Source organism: Hippoglossus hippoglossus, chromosome 17 (genome assembly GCF_009819705.1).
Source record: "Hippoglossus hippoglossus isolate fHipHip1 chromosome 17, fHipHip1.pri, whole genome shotgun sequence".
Taxonomy (NCBI): domain Eukaryota; kingdom Metazoa; phylum Chordata; class Actinopteri; order Pleuronectiformes; family Pleuronectidae; genus Hippoglossus; species Hippoglossus hippoglossus.
Genome location: NC_047167.1, coordinates 11,334,378 through 11,353,712, shown reverse-complemented (window position 1 = coordinate 11,353,712; position 19,335 = coordinate 11,334,378). Strand labels below are relative to the sequence as shown.

The following is a 19,335-nucleotide window of genomic DNA, read 5'->3' as shown; positions in this document are numbered from 1 at the left end:
GTTCAACATGAAAAATGGATCATAATGATGAGAATAATCTTCCTTGGGTCGTCCTGCACCCGCCACACAATCCTGATAACTAACAAATGTAGATGAAAATGATCTATGGCCTTTTTCACAATATTTTATAAAGAAATATGATTGATGAGATAAATCCACAACAAATTAATTGGCAACAATTGTGATATTTTAAGCACAAGTGACAAATATATAGAGTATAAATATTATAAAATATAAGATTGCATCAATGCAAGAGTTTGCTGTTGTATCTAATTGGTGAGGGATTGAAATCTGTATTTTTGCTATTTTCTGACTTTCTATAGACCTCATGTTTAAATCATACAGAAAAGACCTGGAAGATGAATTGATAATAGACATATTTGTTAGTTAACAGCCCTGAATCAAACTAGGAATCAGTCCTGTTCTGGTTCAAAGCACATCTGTGTTTACTCAACTTGTTTTCTAATGTTTCAATACAAACAACAAACCAAAAAACATGAACACATTCTTGTCGTTTCACAAGCTTCCTCTCTCCTCTGTGGTCTGAGCGTCTCCAACATGTGGTTCGACTTGTCTGAAATGGTGATGTGTGATGGTCCCCCCCCCTCCCCCCCCCCCTCCTCCACAGGGAGGTCAGAGGTCACACAGAACAGACTCAGCGCTCTCTGCAGTGGAAGCCAGTTGTTCCAGCTGCAGGTTTGTGTCAACATAACACACAGCTGTCTCCATGTGAGCGCACACAGCGTCTGCTCAAACACTGCTCTTATTCATGGCTTTTTAATATGTGGATTAAAACCTCTTTTCTTTAAAGGCTCAGATGCTTTAATTTGGTAATAACAGAACAAATACACATTCGTGAACACAAACAATAATCAAAGCAGTCGTTTAGATTGTGACATAAATGTCCTTTTAATAGGAAGCAGATCACAATCAGGCTGCATTCCAGTTCCAATTCATCCTCATTAAAGAACGATCGATAATGATAAGAAACAAATTAGAAACAATCCTCGGTAGAAAATAATTCTCTCATGCGAGTTCTGTGTTCACATTCATATTGGTTACAGGAGACGTATTCACAAGCCTTTTTGAAAAACACAGAAAAAAGAAACAACATTGATGAGTCATCGTTATTACATAGCTCAGGAAATTAAAAAACAAGGAGAAATGTAAAACAAGAGTCAAGTCACATCGAAGAGACACGTGCTGGCACAATAAAGTTTCCCATCATGCAATTGTAAGTTGGTTCTATTCACAGAGTGGGCATCGTTTGGTCTCAACAGAGTTGTGTCGGCGTGCATGCATGCATGTGTGTCATCCGACATGTGCCCTTTTGTGCTTGAGCAGAGATGTGTGTGTGTGTGTGTGTGTGTGTAGTGGTGTCTGTATGCGTAAATACATGAAGCAGGCAACCGACTGAGCCCCGAAGTGGACCTTCAATTTATTTTTTGTTGCTTTTTTGGTCAAGTTTCCTCTTGAGCCCTGGGATTACTTAGTTAACACATGAAGAAGAATGTAACTGCACTGTGTGTCACAAAAGAAGGGGAGGAAGGCTCCTTCTAAAACGCTAGTTCACCCCTCCCCCTCAAGAAACACACACAAACACAAGCATGACTGAAACATGATCCATTGATTTCAGGGAAATTTGGAGGCCTCGATCAAAAGGCATGAGTTGGCGAGTTCCCGACAAGGTCTTGGTTTTAGATTTAGCTGATTAGTTGGTCGTAGAAAGAAAGACGGCTCTGCTGGGGATCAATAACATTCAGAAGATTTGTTTTTGGTAGCATTCAACAGTATTGAGTAAAGACAACATGTGACAGGCCAGCAGTGATGTCTGACAGGAAAAGAAAAAACCTCCTGCAGCGTTTACTCAGTGTTACCGACATCATGAAGTTCCACTTTCTCACGCTGAACCATGAGCCAGACCGTGACTGTGAAACCTTTTTTTTTGGCGAGCGAACGATAAAGGGGTTCATCGAAAGCACATGGCGACACTGATACTTGAACCCCGCCCCTGCTCGGCGGTGACTCCGATGGCTTCTTTCTCTGAGAAACAAACAAACAAACAAACAAACATGAGCCCTGGTTCGTGCAAATTTGGTCCTGCTGAAGGCAAAAATAGCAACAGACACTTTCCTTCTCTCGTATCCAAAATATGTGAGGAAAAGCTTTTCATGAGTCCATAAAGAAAATATATAAGTAAAAAAAAGAAAGAAGAAAAGAATCGTAAGTTTCCCATTCCTTGGATCTGGATATTGCAGTCGGTGCTCCTGTAGTTAAACTGACAGCGCAGACATTTGGGGTATGTAGGGACAGTATATTGCTCACAATCTCCGAGCCCATTTTGCAGGTGTGACAGTCGGCCCACGCGCACACACACTCACACCTTCACACACATGCACACACACACACACTAACAAAAGACACAGCAGTGTTCACACAGGGTTCTTTTAGTGCTAAAAACCACGAGCGTCAGTGGACGTACAAACACACACTATTGCCTTGAAGAGGAGGGTTTGGGTGCGTGTGCAGGCGACCAGGAGGAGAGTGTTCCACAGGGGGATGTGTCCTTTTAGGCTTCAGGTGGATTATTATATTTATTTTTTCAAGTTCCAGTGTCCCTCACGAAAGACTGTGTGTGTCTGTGGCAGAGCAGCCGTCCGCCAACAGAAGCATCGACCTCGGTGCGTAAAGTCACATCCCAGTCCACGGATCCCGTAGCCCTTCCTGGAGGTCATGTGCTCTCCAGGGGTGTGGACGTGTTCGATGCTGGAGTGTTGCCTCGTTTGGTGATGTGAAGCAATTAGAGTTTTTTTCTTTTAAAAAAAGCACACTGTGGCCAAAACCTTTGCTTTTATGGACACATCACACGTGAGGCTCGTCCCCGTTCCACTGTTGGTGTTTCCTCCAGGATCACAAAGTCTCGTCGGGTCTGATCTATAAAAACGTTACGGTACCAGGGTTATGTGCACCATGCTCGCACAGGTCAAATATTGTCCTTTTTTTTTTTTTGTGTGGGAGGGGAGTGGTTGCCATGGTTACAGCAGAGCCAATCACAGTGTCCTGGAGTCAACATGCAGGACTTTAGTACATTACAGGACAGACTGGCAGAGATGTTTCCCCTTTGGACACTGATCTAAGGTCAGTGTTTTCTCTGTTTTGTGATCTTAGATCTGTGCCTCACACATCACGTCACCACACCGTGAGGAAACGAAGCAGATGAAACAATGGGGGAGGGGAGTGGGGGGGAGACAACACAGGCAAGCAGACGGACAGATCGTAGCAGGGCGGGGACGGGCCTCCTGAAGACACAGAAGCAAAGTGCAAAGTGGTCTCTCTCAAACTATTCACACGGTCGTTGTTCTGCGTTGCGTTTTATCACATCGAAATTTACAGCGTATAAAAAGGTGCGATGCGCTGTAGGAAAGAGTGAGTGACAGGTGCTTGCTAATGTGAGGCTAACGTTAAACTGAGAGGTTTGAGTCGAGCTGTTGAAATATTCAAAATGAAATGGGATTTTTTAAAAACCTATTCCTTGGTGTTTGCATTGATACCATTGCTATGTAAATGTTGCATAATGTATGCAGATATATGTACAATAGAGCGTTTTCATGTGTGTGCTTGTGTATTGCACATGGTTGCCTATCTATGTGGGTGTGACTACGACATGTGTGCATAATACTATGTCGCTCAGGTCTCTGCTGTTCTTGTGCACACGCGTGTCCTCGCTCTCTCCTCCTCCTCCCTCAGCTGCGGCCCTCCTCAGCCGAGCGCTGGTCCGACTTGAGCTTCACAAACTCCTTTGCCACGTCGTCGTTGTTGCGCTGAGAGAGGATGCGCAGCACCGTCAGGCCCGTCTCGTCCATGTGGACACGTCTTCCCAGCGGCATCCAGCAGGTGATGCTGCTCTTGCTGGCTATTTCCTTCACCTGCAGCAAGGCCATTCCCACGGTGCGGTCCTCCCTGGCGAAGCAGTAGTCCTTCACACAAACTTGCAGCTCGTAGCTCTCTGGACCCACCTCAGTGCCGAGGGAGCTGAAACAACACAAAATAGAATTACCGCCCTGTGGCTGTTTGTCTCTGCAACCACTGCAGTTTCAGATGACATACATTTTATGCCTAGACTCATATGAGGTAACTGTGACCTTTGAGCACTGAAATCTATTGAACTTAATGTTTGAGTCCAAGTTAAATTGTACTTGTTTCACTCCAAAATACAGGTGGGTTTTTCAAAATGCAGGTAAATCCGCTAAAAAGGAGATTGACTTCTTTCCCATCGTCAGTAGGAGGTTGTTTTCCCCCAGTGCGTCATGTTCAATATCACGACACTCTGAAAAGTGAGGCGCTCTCTCATCTCACTGACTAACCCTAACCCTTTTCCCTAAAGGCAGACTTGCAATATCATATTCAAGAGGCCAAAACACACATTCTGTGAGGCCACTGTGACCTTGATCTTTGACCTCTGACCAACCAAATCTAATTAGCTCATATTTGAGTCCAAGCGAATGCCTGCACCAAATTTGAAGATATTCCCTCAAAGCATTCGTGAGATACTGCGTTCACAAGAATGAGACGGACAGACAACCCAGAAACATAATACAAATAAAAACACTGGTGGATCTGGATCATCTGGTCAAAACTTCTCTGAACTACCTAAATGTGTCTCAAACTGAAGTGAAGCAGGTGGAGTTGGTACTCACTACTGGAAGCTCTCGCTGAACTTTGGAGACCAGCTGTTGTTCTTGGACTTGGTGGCAAATTTCCTCTTCTTGTCACTGAGGTGAGGGCCGATGATGTAAACCTCCACGAAAGGCCTGAAGCCCTGCGCCCTCCACTTCAGGTCATTTGCAGCCACCACTGGAAAACAAGGGCACGTCAGGTCAGGCACAAAGGGAAGGTAGGAGGAGGTGCAGAAGAAGAACAGATACAGATACATAGCTGACAGATGTTAGAACACAGGACCCTGATGAAGTCTGTTCTGTACCTTTGACATTGATCTTGTGTTCTCCATTAGGTTGGGGTAAGATATCCACGTTCATGATCACTTCGCCAACTGAGTCCACTCCAGATGCTGCAGAGACAAACTCAGTGAGGGACTGATCACGTGTGTGTGTGTGTGTGTGTGTGTGTTTGCATTGTGCCCATTTGTCTTTGGCCAAAACCTGGTTTTTTTTGCAGTCTGCAAATAAGTATAGCTGAGATATACAACTTGAAGAGCTGGGATCAGCAGATTGTGAACTATATTTAAACATGCAGAAACCACACACACACACACACACACACACACACACACACACACACACACACACACACACACACACACACACACACACACACACACACACACACACACACACACACACACACACACACACACACACCTTCTCTGTGATAATCAGATGAGCCGCGTTTGGCTGGGTAAAGCAGCTTGTGTGCCCGCTCTTATTCTAAGCAAATGGCAAACTGTAATGTAATAATAGCTGGTTATTCATTCTTGACACTATTGACCCTTGATGAGAGAATCCAAACTGTGACACAAGTTTTTTGGAGTAAAAAGCTCTTGTTTCATTCGCCGGGAAAAACTCTCAGCCTCCACTTGATCTGGGGGACATACAGACTTTACATCGCAGCACTGCTGACACGTACCTTTCTCTGGCGGTGTGTCTTCGTTTGCCGAGTACCTGACCCCTTTCCCTCCGTGGACTGAAGAGACAGAGAGCAGCATTAAAAGATGAAAATACAGTTCTACAGAGTGAGTCATGGATACTGGTTTAAACACCAGGCCAAGTACTGTGTAAACTATTCTTAAGTATTTAAAATGTTCTGTATATAACTAGATATACAGTATATATAAATGCAATGCAGTATTTTTGCTATAACTCAGTGAAGCAATGGATTAAACATTTCTCCCAACACTGTAAGCAAGTTACTCTATTTAATCCCTTAATCCCATTTAATTCCATAAACCGTACTAACAGTGAGAATAAGCACCAGAGCTCTTTGACAGCGCACTTGTGTGAAACTATTTGAACTTGCTCTGTGACTGTGTGTGTGTGTGTGTGTGTGTGTGTGTGTGTGTGTGTGTGTGTGTGTGTGTGTGTGTGTGTGTGTGTGTGTGTGTGTGTGTGTGTGTGTGTGTGTGTGTGTGTGTGTGTGTGTTATTGCAGATTAAAGTTTTACCCTGAGCGTTCTGGGAGAGGACAAACTTCCTGATGAGTTTGTCCGTGGCCTGCGTGTACAGAGACAAGGCGTAGCGCAGAGACTGCAGGTCTGGACTCTTCTCCAAGAACGTTTTCTTCAGGCCCACGCCACCAGCATGAAAGTATTGCTGCGCAAACAGATGTGACAAACGCACACTTATTAGAGTGGAGATGAGGAGAGAGACACACAGAGAAAATCAACATAGCAAATGCTCAAGTTTGACTGGTTTGGAAACTGGTTGGGTAACTCAAACATCTCTGAAGCGGCACTAATGTAAAGCAAACAGCTATGTTGGTGTTACATACAGACAGACTGAAGCTAACAATAATATACTTACACTCTGATGTTTAGAGAGTTAGAATCATTTTTCATTATTACCTTCGCAAGGAGGTTATGTTTTCATCAGTATTGGTTTGTTTGTATTTAGCAGGATTACACAAAAACTCCTGGATGGATTAACGTGAAATTTGTTTGAAGGATGTGGTTCCGGTCGGTGAAGAACATGTTAAATCTTGGTTCGGATGCAGATCAGAGGGTGGATCCAGGATTTTTTCCCCACGTATTTTTAACATTGTGAGATAGGGCGTTTTTCAACATTTTCAATGATTTCTCAGAGAATAATTCATAGATCTTGATGAGAAAAAGCTTCAGGGGACTGATATTTATGAGTGTGTGCAAGTTGGTCCAGATCCAAATAAGAAAAATCCAGATGTAGGGAATTCGAATTTGGTTTCATAAGTTGACTGTTTGGCGGAGGTTGATGGTGTTATGTTGCAATACCTTAATGGTGTCCAGTGCCAGCTCTATAACTGCACACTGTTTAGGAGTCAGAGCTTTGGCCTCCTCTCGCCCCATGTGCTCCTGCAGGATAAATCAAACACAGGATTCAGTCAACACTTCATATTTGTGCTGTTCTGTCACTGTTGCTGCCTTATATTTTCATCACCTTGAGCTTAGAAAGCTGGCCCAGCTCCTTAGCAGCATTGAAGATCATCTGGGTGCCCTGTCGAGGAGAAGACGGACACACAGACGCGTGAGTAAAGTCAAAGTGACATTTAAGAGATCAGGTGGTTTGTAAAGTGGGAGGTGAGTTCAGGAGGTGAGGTGAGAACAAGCAGCTGCAAACACAAGAAATGAGTTTGAGGAGTGAATGGCAAAAGAGTCAAACTACAAACGCTACGCTAAATTTTGTTTTCTCTTCATGTGAACTTGAGTGAAAACTAAATGGAAAATATATTTTGAATGTGTTACGTTGTCACCAGTGCACTGTGCACCTAAAATCAAGTTCTAATGCACTGATAGTGGTGTTACGGCTCCTGTTAAATAAGTGTCATGTCATGCTCACAGAGGCTACACACACACACAGATACACACCAACATAAGCACACTCACACTCACACATACTTACATTAACCTATGAAAAGCAGGAGAGTAGAGAGAATGGGATAATGGCAGGATAGATGAGTTAATGTACAGTAACAATGGAAAGCAGCAATGAAAAGCAATGAAAATCAGAAGGAAAGAAGGAAATAAATAGGAGTGATGTCTTTTTAATACTAGTATCATTACATACCGTCTGATCAGTGAGAGTTGGAAGAACAATAGTTTTTTCCATTGTGTTCATCACCAGTTTCCACAGCTCTTTCAGCACTCTCTTCAGGACGGTCTTTTCACAGATCTTAGCAAACAGCGACAGACTGAAACACAGAAACAGACTCTCACTTACTGATATGAAGACACAACTAAAGCTTATATTTACCTCCATCAAGGAGATTATGTCTTCACCCTTTATCTGTTCGTTTGTTTCTTAGCAAGATTATGCAAAAACAATTTAACCGATTACACCGAATCTTCGCTGAAGGATGAGATATGGGTCAGGAAAGACCCCCATTATATTTTTTAAAAATCTGTCATCTTTAGGGGACTGATATTTATGAGAGTATGAAATCTAGGTCTAGTGAATATAAATGTGGTTTCGTGAGGGGACTGTTGGGCCTTGGGGCAGGTATGAGCGCTAGTGCCATTTGAGTTTCATGAACCTTTTTTGTATTTTTTTAATTCCAGTTCCAGAATAATACTTGAATTGTAATTGTAAAATGTATTTAATTCCCTAAATATTAGATGTAATATTTGGAAAAGCAGAAATTTTCTTAAAATCAGGAAATATCTGATTTAAGAGTTTCCAAGATGAAGAATCTGTCCAAAGATTTGATGGAAACCGTGGAAACACAAGTCTGTTGTTTCTTAAAAAGTGCTGAGGTTCTCACTTGCTGTCCAGGAAGTCCATGATGGGCTGTAGGACGTTGTCGGCCTCCTGAACCACGCTGCCATTGGCTGGTACAGTCTGACCTTTGACTTGAGCCAGGATATCCCCCATTTGCCTCACGTTGTCCTCAATCTGGGGCTGGAAACTGCAACACCACCAACAAACAAACAACATGAAAATCATCCGCTGGAGTTTCCGGTTGCAGCATCGAATTTGTTTTCAGGCAGGAATCAACACACAAACCTGACTGCAAAAATGCGGCTGAGGTCATCCATGACGCTGTTGAGTTTGTTCTGCAGCTCCTTCAGGAAGTCACTGGCCTCCAAGTTGAGCTGGAAGAAGATGGATAGAACTTATACAAGGGTCATGTCATATTAGCAAAATCCCAACGATAACGGTGTGTGTGGAAACTTACATCTTTGCCTCCCATGGCCTCAAACATCTTCTCCAACTGAACCCTGAGCTGCTGGATGTTATTGATGATGATACACGGCTGAGCAGAGAGAGACAAAAATCATTACACACAAACACACACACAGACACAGCATTTTGCTGTAATCAATCAAGGTTAGTCCTCCTAACTTTTTTTATAGCTTCGTAGGCGAAAACACTTGGTGATGCAGGACAGGAGAAGAAGGGGATTTCAGTAATTACTGCTCCTCCGAGGTCTCCTGGTCTCTCTGGGAGTGCAGCCCACTTTCCCCGAGTCTACGCCACATTCAGCTAATTACACGGCCCTAATTCACTCTGAAACACTGCAACCTGGGCACGGCTGTTACACTGAGGAGTGATTTATTGTGCTGAAATTAATCAGCCTGGCCACGTACACCAAACTGGTACAAAGCCTTGATGGAGCAGCTCAAATGAAACTATTCAGTATTATTCACTGCCCTTTATTTTTGTGCCAACACAAATTTGTATCTGCTACCTTGTTAACCAAACATTTCTGTCTATAACATCATAAGGTCTTCTACATTGAAATATCTCAAACGCCTACCACTTTCTCCTTCTTGACATGATTATGGAAGTCTTTCGCTATGATGTCAGCATAAGACAACAGGACATTGCCGATGGTCTAAGAGAGAAAAATAAAAAGAATGTTATCAGAGCATAACACGGCGAGAAATTACATGTAAAATATTTTTAAGCAGTGATAGCTGAGGTAAAAAGTTTTTTGTGAACATTTAGGAGGCCAAAGTCACCTTGGCGAATCTCTTCATGTAGTTCCCAACAATCTGCGGGTCAGGACACTCCAGTTTGCGGATGATTTCAAAGCTTTGATTGAGCTGAGAGAACACGTCCACCACCGAGCAGGAGAACAAAGCATGCTCTGATGTGACCTGGAACTGGAGAACGAGAAGAAAGAACGGGACCAGGGGGAAAAGTATGAGAGGCCGCTTCATGGTGCTGATGTGAACTGACTAACACTGAAATTACCCGGGGGTTCAATTCCCACTGAGGGCGACCCCGTGGGGAAAGTTCACAGTGTTGTTACACATCACAGACAATGACATTAGTCCCTCTTTATCAGCAAAAGATTGTCGGGAAGATTCCTCTGAAAGCCTTTGTGTTAGAGCGATGGAGGTGATCAGGGAGTTATGATGAGGAGCAGTGCTCTCATTAACAGGCCGGCCATTAGCCTAAAAGTGAACAGTGTTCTGGTGTATGACTGGGCCTGTAGACCGCGGTTCCGCTGACACAGGAAAGCAGAAGCTGCCTCGGGCGACATTAATTGGTCCCAAAGGATCCCTGACATATGAGCCAGGAGAATCTTCAGCTGCTTTGTATCGACCTCATTGCTGCATGGATATGTAGGCGTGAGCGTGACGAATTGTGAGACGCTACATGGTGTGTGTGTATGAGTACACATCGACTTGTACTGTAGCATCTGCTCCTCTCTACAGAGAAGTTTTTTCCAGTTGCCTTTGGTATCGAGTCATTATTGATTGCATTGAGACATTCAACCTGCCCCTCAGCCTGGAATGTGCTGAGTCAGGAGAAATGATTTGAACTGCCATAATCTGCATGAGAAATGCATGAATATATTTTTTTTTTTTTGGGGGGGGGGGGCGTGCTGCAGGTAGGTCCCATTTAAGCTTTCAGGTTGTTTTTTATCGCTGCCTCAACAGGATTGAATTGATTAATTTGACTCAAACTTTTGTCTCACATTATTTCCTTTTTCTATTTTCGATGCTTTTAGATCCACATTTTTTGAAATACTTTGTAAGAAAGCTGAAATTGGTTGTTATAGCAGTAGTTTGACATTCTGGGAAATGCATGTATGCCTTTTCCTGCTGAAGCAACAGCAAGCACCCGTTCGTATGCCAGGAAGCATATTTTACAAGTGAAAGGTGAAGATAAAAGCAATTACCCCGTCTTTTTTGTCCCTCTCCAGGGCTCCATGAAGAAAATCTCTGGACACCTCCTCATTTTCATCCAACCACATGATGACAAATGGCTCAAACCAGCTACAGAAGGAAAAAAAGAACGTGCAACGTTAGTCTTTCGAATACTGTGGCAAACGTAGCAGGAAAAGTGTGCATGCTGTATGGACGATACTCACGCTGGATATTCAGGGACGTGCTTCTGGAAAGTGGTCAGCTCCTTGCAGTATTCATTATAGAGCCACTTCACCTTGAAGTGCAAGTTCATATAATCTGCACTTTTACACAGGCGGTTCTTCTCGTGCTCTGAATATCAAAGAGAAAGACAGGATGAGAAAGGTCCCACCTCTCCACTCGTTCTTCAAATGTAGTTTACACATAATAAAACAACATTACTTGAAAACACATTCATGACACAAACTAATGATCCACCCAGGTCTGTGACCTCAACATCCTAACACACACAGACACACACATACAAAACTTACCCTCCATGGCATATTTCATATCTTGTGCAAACATATTCCACATGACCTCAGCGCTAATCTTGCCCACATTCAGTTCCTGGGGAAACCTAGAAGAGGCAGAACTCAGGCTTGAATCAGGCTCTATACCCATTAATGGTAGATTATTATTTAACAAGACAACTCGGTCATTTTGTCCTCTGTATATTTTTAGCTGCTACAGAGAGAAAAATGCATCAGAGAAAATATTAAATTACCAAGACATTGTCCTCATTGTCTCCCAAAAGAACTCAACTGAGTTCAATCAAATTCTCATTATCATACTATTGAATTTACAGTTTTTCAAAAAGCCCTGGGATCCAAATCCAAACACGGCCACGCACCCACGGAAGCTGTAAAGAAAGGACTATACGTACAGGCTGAGGGTACATTGCAGATAAAAATCATACACAGCAATATAATATATTGTTGTCTTTTGTAAACTTTGATGCTTTGTTTGTTACAGTCTGACGTTCTTAGACAAATCTTTATGTTCTTTATACTTTATCTTCTTTATTTCTGAACGGACATGACACAGCTTGGGGCTTCAAAACAAACAAAGAATGTTTGTCTGCCTGTTTGACCTGTTTGTTTTTCTCTTGATGCTCTGACACTCCTCCTCACATTCTATTGCTTGGTATTTTGTGCTTTAGTGTTGTGTGTTTTTAAAGCCCTATATTCTCCTAAACTGGCCTTAAGATCTCCATCACTGTCTTCACATGATACATTAGAAGAAGTAAACTGATGTTGTGAGGAGACACTCACTGATTAAGACAAGGCGTGTAGGAGTTTTTGTCCTCTTCTATGATGGAGACGATGAGAGTGATGAGTTTGGACCAGAAGTCGAGGTTCTTGATGTTGGGCCCCTGCTCATCTGGAGGCACTGCCTTTGACTGGAGACAGAAATAGGTTGAGGATTCACACAGTTTTCTAACAGATGACAGCAAAGTAGAGGTGTTAATAAGTAAGAATACTGCAGTACTTGTGCTTCACACACTCAGACTTACAGGGTCTGTCTGATATTCCCTATTGTAGAGGTCGTGACAGTTGTTGAAGATATACTCGTAGGTGGAGTTGAGACAGGCTTTCACGCAGTCCTTCACCACCTGGCTCGCCCTCGGGGGACTCTGCAGCTCCTGGACCTGAAAGCAAATGTTACACAACATCTGGGTAAATCGAAAACTCCACAAAAAGAGTTTGTCAGAGACACACAGTCTTAGCAGGGGGTCGTCTCTGAGGGAATTTAACCAAAAACTCACTGTGCTGCACGAATTGCAACAACATACATTAACACCCTGAGTTTCTGATAATAGCTTCAGTTTGGATAGGGAAATGTTAAGTTTATTCTCAGCTTGTGCCTGAGGTGACTTTACTTAATTAACTGACTGGTGTCCCATGCTTATCTTAAAGTAACAAGCTGGTGTGAAAAGGCAAAGAAAGAAAAGAAATGAAAAAAGTATTCTTACCTTCATCCTGAAGAATGTGATGCTTGTCAAGAGATCAACAGTAGACTTGAGATCTTGTAGTCTTTCAGGACTGCTGGCAGGGAAGTTATTCTGAAAACACACACACACACACACACACACACAGCAATGATTAGAAAATGCATAAAAAGTTCACCCATGTTTAGATCTCTAGAAAGACAAAGAACGTGAATGTTAGCATTTTCATCTGAGTCAAAACAGAGAAAAGACAGTCTCATACTCATGTTCACACAGAAACAGCATAAACAGATGTGGCCAATATGAGTTGGTTTGCAAACAGCAACCAAGAGACTGTAGAAGTAAGTACAAACAAAATGTTTTTGCATTTGTTAGGGTAGAGAGAAAGTGTCAGTACCCGGTACATGGACAGGTCGATCCTCAGGGAGTTGTGCAGCTGATCCAGCAGTTTGACAAACCTCTCCTTCTAAGAGGAAAATACACAAAAACAGAACAAACCTCTCAGAAACAAGCCGCACCCGACAGACTGTTACATTTGACTACACAAATCTAAGGCGGTAGCTAACAGGATGTTTGGGGGAGAAGGCTGGGCCACTTTAAAGTCATTAATGTCATTTTCTGTCACATTTACGGAGAAGGAACATAATATCAGTATTTATTATTATGTATAATAAAGTATTTCTCAGGGACTCACGCCAAAGTTTGATGCAGCAAATCTGTCCGAGGCAGAAACGTTGTTGGACGACTGGGTGGTGTGGGCGTAGTAAGCGTTGATGTTGGCCAGCAGGGTGCTCATCACAGCGGGCACTCCTGGGCACATGTACTTGGACGATAAGCAGGCAAAGTGGCTGCGGGGTGGAAGTGGAAAAAAGAAGACATACTAATTTACTTCCTCTACTTCACTGTATTAATGAATAAATAAACAGCATCTAGTCATTATCTGTCTAAAATCAAAAAGCTAAAGCTATTTTGGTCGCAAGTAAAACAAAATCAATTACTCTAATTTCTGATTTAATCTCCTCCAATTACTGTTACTCTCAAAATTAAACATTGTGTGATGTTAGAGGGACTGACGTCATGGCCTGGTAGATGGACTCGACTCCGTATCTCATGGCGAACTCGTCCACTATCTCCTGAGCCGTCTCCTCAAAATACACCTTCCAGGCATCATCTCCTTTGGCATCAGGGATTTTTACTACACCGCCGTTCTGCTCCTCAGTGGTGTACTGGAACAGATGCTGAACATGGAGAAAGGGCAGTATAAGTATATTCTTGTGTAGCGGTACCAATTGCAGTTGTGTTAGTATTAGGTTGAAGCAGTTGAAGAACTTAAATGTATTATAAAGAATTTCATATTTGCAAAAGGATCAATTTCAAATGCATCTTTTCAGACAGTTTTTTTGTGATGTAGCACAATGTTGAAAACAAAAGGAAACTGAAAATGTGTTTGAATCCAGCTTGATTCAGATTTTGGCTGTTCAGCCATTTGAACAAAGCTGCCCGCCAAGACTGTTTCTCTGTTCTTTACCAATTTTCTGGTTGTCACTCACAATCCTGCAGGGTAACAGGATTATAATTAAACTGTGAAATAGTCTATAGGCCTTCATGACAGTCTCATATGGATTTCCATATCCCCCTATACACTGGTGAAAAAGGCTCAGTAACCCCAGACAAATTATTAATGATAAAGTCTCAAAGGACAAAGACAGAAGAAGAGAATTTAAAAAAAGACACTAACTGAAACTGAGAGAAATTAACTAGAACTACTGAACTAGAAAGAGAGAGCTGCTCTTGCTTATTTAATGTTTTTTTTCAAGTGTAAATAATCATGAAAATACTTGGAACATTTCATCCAGATCAAATCAGACTGACCTCATGTAGACAGGTGTACTGGACATGGTACGGAGCAACCGTCTCCTCCCCTTTGATTTCCACACTTATGTGCATCCGGATGGCTCCCGACACAGCAGACTTATCTGTTCTCTTGTCTGTCGAAAAAAGAAAAAAACGTATTGCTTAGTTGTCTGAAATATATTTTTATCTAGAGACAAGCACTTCAACAACGCGTTTCTTTTTTGCTATCTCTGTGTGACTGACGGTTTCTCTTATCCACCTCTAACTCTCCATCGCCTTTTTCTCTTATCTTGCAAAACTCACCCAGGTTGTACCAGACATCCATCTCCCCGCTCAGAGTGCGGACTTCAATGATGGTTTGACCCAGGAAGTCATCGCTCTCACGTTTGAACCTCTGTTTCACACGAGACTTGATGTCATCGTCCTCGTCCCACACGCGGACCTTGATGCGGTCGGACGAGTTATGGCACTCGCTAGATGAGGCAGAGACAGAGAATGTTGTCAAAGAGAAGAAGTCAACGTCTGTGCAGAGGAACAAATCCCGATTGTGGACTATATGAGAAAAGGCTAATTTGTAAGTACAGTACGGTATCTTGTGATCCAAATACATAGGTATCAATAACCTTGGGTAACATAATAAAATGGACATAAAATAACACATCATCTTGGGAAACACCGCACTTACAAGTGGAAATTTTCTTCCCAGACAGGGTTGAGGTTGCCATAGATAGTCTTGGTTCTCTTCTTGGTCTTCCCAACTTGAACAGTGACATACGGGTCACTGGAGCCTGTTTTGTCTTTAGCCTGCAAGCCCTGAGCACACACCACTGAGGAAGAGACAGGAGACATTCAAACAAAACCCTGGCAGCTGTCTGACAATGTACAAGTCAGGTCATAATAATCAGATAAATTGTTCTCATCAATAGTTTAACAAAGAAAACAAGACCACTGTTGTAAGACATTATAGTATCTTCATCCGCAACAGAAATTATTGACAGCAAATCAGTTTTATTTATACAGCTCAAAATAACGAATGGGCTGTACAAGCTGTCCCGTATGTCCCTCTCTCCTTAAATCCATAATTCAGATAAGGAATAAACTAACCAGTGATGCTGATCTTTGCCGACCATTTTGAGGTCCCGTCAAGCACGCTCTGCTTGATCTGCTTCATGTGCGTGGCATGTGTGGATTTGTCGAGGGCAAACACTTCCTGTATCTGCTCAAAGATCTCCGGTTTGTTCCTCTCTCTGATCTTCATGCGGTCCTTCAGGACCATGATGATGTTCTGGGTCCGGTCCTCAGCCCCGTGCTTGGAGCTCTTCTCTGCAGCTCCTGATGAGACCGATGAATAAAGTGAGGGATGTAGGAAGAATATGAGGACAGTGTAAAATATATTCAAGGTAACATGGCTCATAGGCACAGGGGCTTATCTCCCGGTTCCTTGCAGTCCATCTATTTAAAGCCGAGCTAAGTTGGCATCACATCAATTTTGAAATACTTTTACATTTCATGGCTGTGGATCAAACCCCAAACCTCCCAATGTTATGGCAGAAACTATATTCACTTAACCCCTGACCTGGTCAGGAAAACATTAGATATTCACAGTGTAGAGGACCAACAGATGATTTGGCACCAAGATTTTAAAAGACTCTTTGAAGAGAGGAGAGTGATGAATTATGCATTGTATAGATTAACTCCAAAATCAGCATGGAATTAGATAAGTCTCCTCTTGTGTGTAGATGCAAAGGCTAGGGCTGGAAGAGAGAGAGGTGAGAGGCAGAGGTATGACAGCACATTACTCAGGAGATAAATTGGAAAGGAAGAGGGAGGAGAATGTGAGAGTGGATAGAGGACAAGAATAATGGGATGTCAATCGGGCAGAAGGATACAGAAGAGGAGCTAAATAGGTTTGGGTCTGTGTGGAGGACTGGGTGTGTGTATACCTCATTCAGAAGAGGTGCACGTGCTTTACAGTGTTTAACTTGTGCATGTGTGCAAAAATGTGCGCATCCTTACTCTGCAGACAGTCGGCATTGAGTAGGTCCTGGCACTTATCGTGGCACTTGACGCCGCACTCGGAGCAGCGCATGCCTTGGCGGGCGATACCCCACAGCAGCCCCTCACATTCATAGCAGTAGGTGGGGGTGGTGGCTGTCCACACCTCAAAGTTATGAGGAGTAGTGGAGGAGATGGGGTAGATCAGAGCCTGTAGAGTCTTTTTATAGACATGGCTCTTCTGCAAAGGTCACAGAGAAAAGAAATGTAAGTTTGATACTGATTAGATGTTGGAAAACCCTGGACAGAGTTCTGAAAAATGAAACAGGGAGGAGGAAACCCACCAACTCTTCATTTCCAAGAGTGGTGGAAGCCATGGCTGATGTGATGCCAGCTTTACGAGAGTTCTGCACCAGAGACTGTGAAAAAGAGGGTGAAGAGAAAGGGTGTTTATCTCGGAATGCTAACTACTATGTGGAAGTCAGATTTATATTTGATTTATGTGAGAGACTCACCATGGCCTGAAGAAACAGGAGGAGAGAGAAAAAAAAGAAACAGATGTGAACATAAGTTAGGAATATCAAGTGAGACTTTTTGTACATTGTGTGCATGTGTATGTGCACATCACTGTGCCATGACAGGTATGCTTTGACCACTAGTGTGAATTGATTAATTAATGTTATTACATTAACACTACACATACAGTATGTGAGCTCTAAATTCATATGCAAATCAAATACAGACCAAATCAACATGGTTAGCCTGCGAGAAAAAAGGTAAGAGAAAGATCAGGTTCAGATGTTTTTTAAGAAAATGTAACAACAATGCACAAGAGGCAGAAAAATAGTAAAACTTTCAGAGAAACAAATAATGTCTGCAACAAAATTGATTTCAGGGAACCCCACAAGACAAGTGCATATTGTGTGTGTGTGTGTTTCTCACCAGATCTCTGACAAGAGGAATGGCTTTCCTTTTGCGAAGGTCAGGCATGCTGTCAATGCTGTAGAGTGCACCTCCCATTCTGAATAAGAAAAGTAAGGCATTATATAATCATCAGTATTTACAGTTGGTCAAATAATTAATCAAATCCTTTATTATTCATCACAATTTCTTGCCATGAAATCGGATTTTGTTACCATAAATCTGATGCATTTCCCTCAGTCATTGTTTCTAATGCGACTCCAGTCAAGGACTTCTCAAGGACTTCACTGGAAAGTTTAATTACACTGACTGCCTCATCTCAAATAGTGGGAATGACTCCATACACCTGGGTTTAATTGCTGGGTTTCTATTTGGCAAACTTAGCCCTTCTTCAGTATGCAGCCCCAGTTCCACTCCGAGGTCTGCCTCATCTACAAATGACCTGCCAGCTAAGTCAGGACAGCCTTCTGCAGTTCAATACTCACTGGCTGAGTGCCAGTGAATGAGAAAGGAGGATTCCCAGACTAAAGAAAGGGCATTTTCAATCTTAAGGAACGCTGGCAGGATTCCACGATGAGCTGAGGAGGATTTTTATGGAGTTTAACCTCTATAGTTATTGTAATAACTTGACACTGTGTGATGTATTGTGTGTTACAGGAAGAATTGGCAGTGGACACTCACCCTCCTTTACCGAACCACAGTGAGTTGGAAGTCTCTCCTCGAGCCTGAGAGAAGAAGCAGAAGTGATCTCAGTAAAAGAAACCTACTAACTTAAGTTTTTAGTTTTTCTAGTTTTCATTTTCTAGTCTTCGTATGCAATATGAATAAAGCTGAATAGCTAGACCAAAAGTGATCTGCTTATGAAACTGCTTTACCAGACTCCTCACATCTAAAATCCTGCCCCATGTATGTCCTGTCCTATCAAACTGGATGACAGCTCTTTGAAGATACAAGAGAAAAGATACAATTGTTGTAAATATGAATGTATAGAGTGAATGTGCCTGTTTGAAGACAGTAGGGAGTAAAACAAGACATCTGCTACGGTCACCGTCTGCTTCCCACTTCCTCCCACCTGTCTCCAGCCCTTGCTCCCTTCTGCCAGGCCATGTTTTCCCCTTCATTTCCCCGGACCTGCCGTTCTTCAGCCGCCCACCAGATGTCCCCAGACTTTGTTTTGTGGTCTCATCCACCTGCTCACCTGTCTCACAGTTGTGCTTCCCTGTGTACCCGTGACCTCTCTCAACTCCTGCGTGTTATTTCATCACCCCAGTCTGTAACCTTCACCTTGTCACCAGTTCCTTTTCAGTTAATCTGCTTCCGTTCCCTTTGTGTATTCTACCAGGGTTTTGTTACCTTCCTGTCTCATGACTCACATCTGTCTGCCCCTTTTATTAAACATCAAAATTAGCATCACTGCGTCAGCCTGTCTGTGATTATGTCTTCACTGCCTGTGCTGTTATCAGTGTACTGTGATGATACCATGCATTTCCTTCTTTCTCTCAAGCAACCAGGTCAGGTTGTACCTACCTCTCAACATGCTCCAATGATGGCCGAGCAAAGTGCATGCGAGTGTCGCTATGGCAATGACATGAAACTAGAAAGAAAACAAAGTGGGTTGCCACAAACAAACAAAAAAGGACAAACAAAAGGAAGCCAAGTGCACAAAAATGAAACGTGACATACATCAACATAAACATTGAAGCAAGTGATTAATCATCTGCACAACTGAATTCAAAGGTAATGAATAGCAACATAATTTATGAACAAAATAT

General features: G+C 42.6%; 1 protein-coding gene across 4 annotated transcripts in view; it reads right to left on the bottom strand.

Moving 5' to 3' along the window:
- Nucleotides 1-888: 888 nt before the first annotated feature.
- LOC117778767 (protein unc-13 homolog A-like) overlaps nucleotides 889-19,335 on the bottom strand; it is a 32,723-nt gene continuing 14,276 nt past the window's right edge. The window contains exons 12-43 of one of the 4 annotated variants that reach the window (XM_034614547.1): nucleotides 18,245-18,288; nucleotides 17,585-17,663; nucleotides 17,387-17,404; nucleotides 17,158-17,163; nucleotides 16,987-17,061; nucleotides 16,664-16,883; nucleotides 15,752-15,979; nucleotides 15,333-15,474; nucleotides 14,951-15,120; nucleotides 14,666-14,781; nucleotides 13,868-14,031; nucleotides 13,488-13,641; nucleotides 13,191-13,259; nucleotides 12,818-12,907; nucleotides 12,359-12,493; nucleotides 12,117-12,244; nucleotides 11,337-11,422; nucleotides 11,028-11,154; nucleotides 10,836-10,932; nucleotides 9,667-9,810; nucleotides 9,462-9,539; nucleotides 8,880-8,957; nucleotides 8,708-8,796; nucleotides 8,466-8,609; nucleotides 7,772-7,895; nucleotides 7,145-7,204; nucleotides 6,979-7,059; nucleotides 6,178-6,325; nucleotides 5,644-5,700; nucleotides 4,982-5,068; nucleotides 4,698-4,854; nucleotides 889-4,032 (exon numbers count right to left, since the gene is read on the bottom strand). In XM_034614547.1, the coding sequence (XP_034470438.1) occupies nucleotides 3,744-4,032; nucleotides 4,698-4,854; nucleotides 4,982-5,068; nucleotides 5,644-5,700; nucleotides 6,178-6,325; nucleotides 6,979-7,059; nucleotides 7,145-7,204; nucleotides 7,772-7,895; nucleotides 8,466-8,609; nucleotides 8,708-8,796; nucleotides 8,880-8,957; nucleotides 9,462-9,539; nucleotides 9,667-9,810; nucleotides 10,836-10,932; nucleotides 11,028-11,154; nucleotides 11,337-11,422; nucleotides 12,117-12,244; nucleotides 12,359-12,493; nucleotides 12,818-12,907; nucleotides 13,191-13,259; nucleotides 13,488-13,641; nucleotides 13,868-14,031; nucleotides 14,666-14,781; nucleotides 14,951-15,120; nucleotides 15,333-15,474; nucleotides 15,752-15,979; nucleotides 16,664-16,883; nucleotides 16,987-17,061; nucleotides 17,158-17,163; nucleotides 17,387-17,404; nucleotides 17,585-17,663; nucleotides 18,245-18,288 (3,684 nt within the window). In that variant the 3' untranslated portion in view covers nucleotides 889-3,743. The remainder of the gene's footprint in view (nucleotides 4,033-4,697; nucleotides 4,855-4,981; nucleotides 5,069-5,643; nucleotides 5,701-6,177; nucleotides 6,326-6,978; nucleotides 7,060-7,144; nucleotides 7,205-7,771; nucleotides 7,896-8,465; nucleotides 8,610-8,707; nucleotides 8,797-8,879; nucleotides 8,958-9,461; nucleotides 9,540-9,666; nucleotides 9,811-10,835; nucleotides 10,933-11,027; nucleotides 11,155-11,336; nucleotides 11,423-12,116; nucleotides 12,245-12,358; nucleotides 12,494-12,817; nucleotides 12,908-13,190; nucleotides 13,260-13,487; nucleotides 13,642-13,867; nucleotides 14,032-14,665; nucleotides 14,782-14,950; nucleotides 15,121-15,332; nucleotides 15,475-15,751; nucleotides 15,980-16,663; nucleotides 16,884-16,986; nucleotides 17,062-17,157; nucleotides 17,164-17,386; nucleotides 17,405-17,584; nucleotides 17,664-18,244; nucleotides 18,289-19,335) is intronic. The other 3 variants (XM_034614548.1, XM_034614549.1, XM_034614550.1) reach the window with 3 other exon arrangements.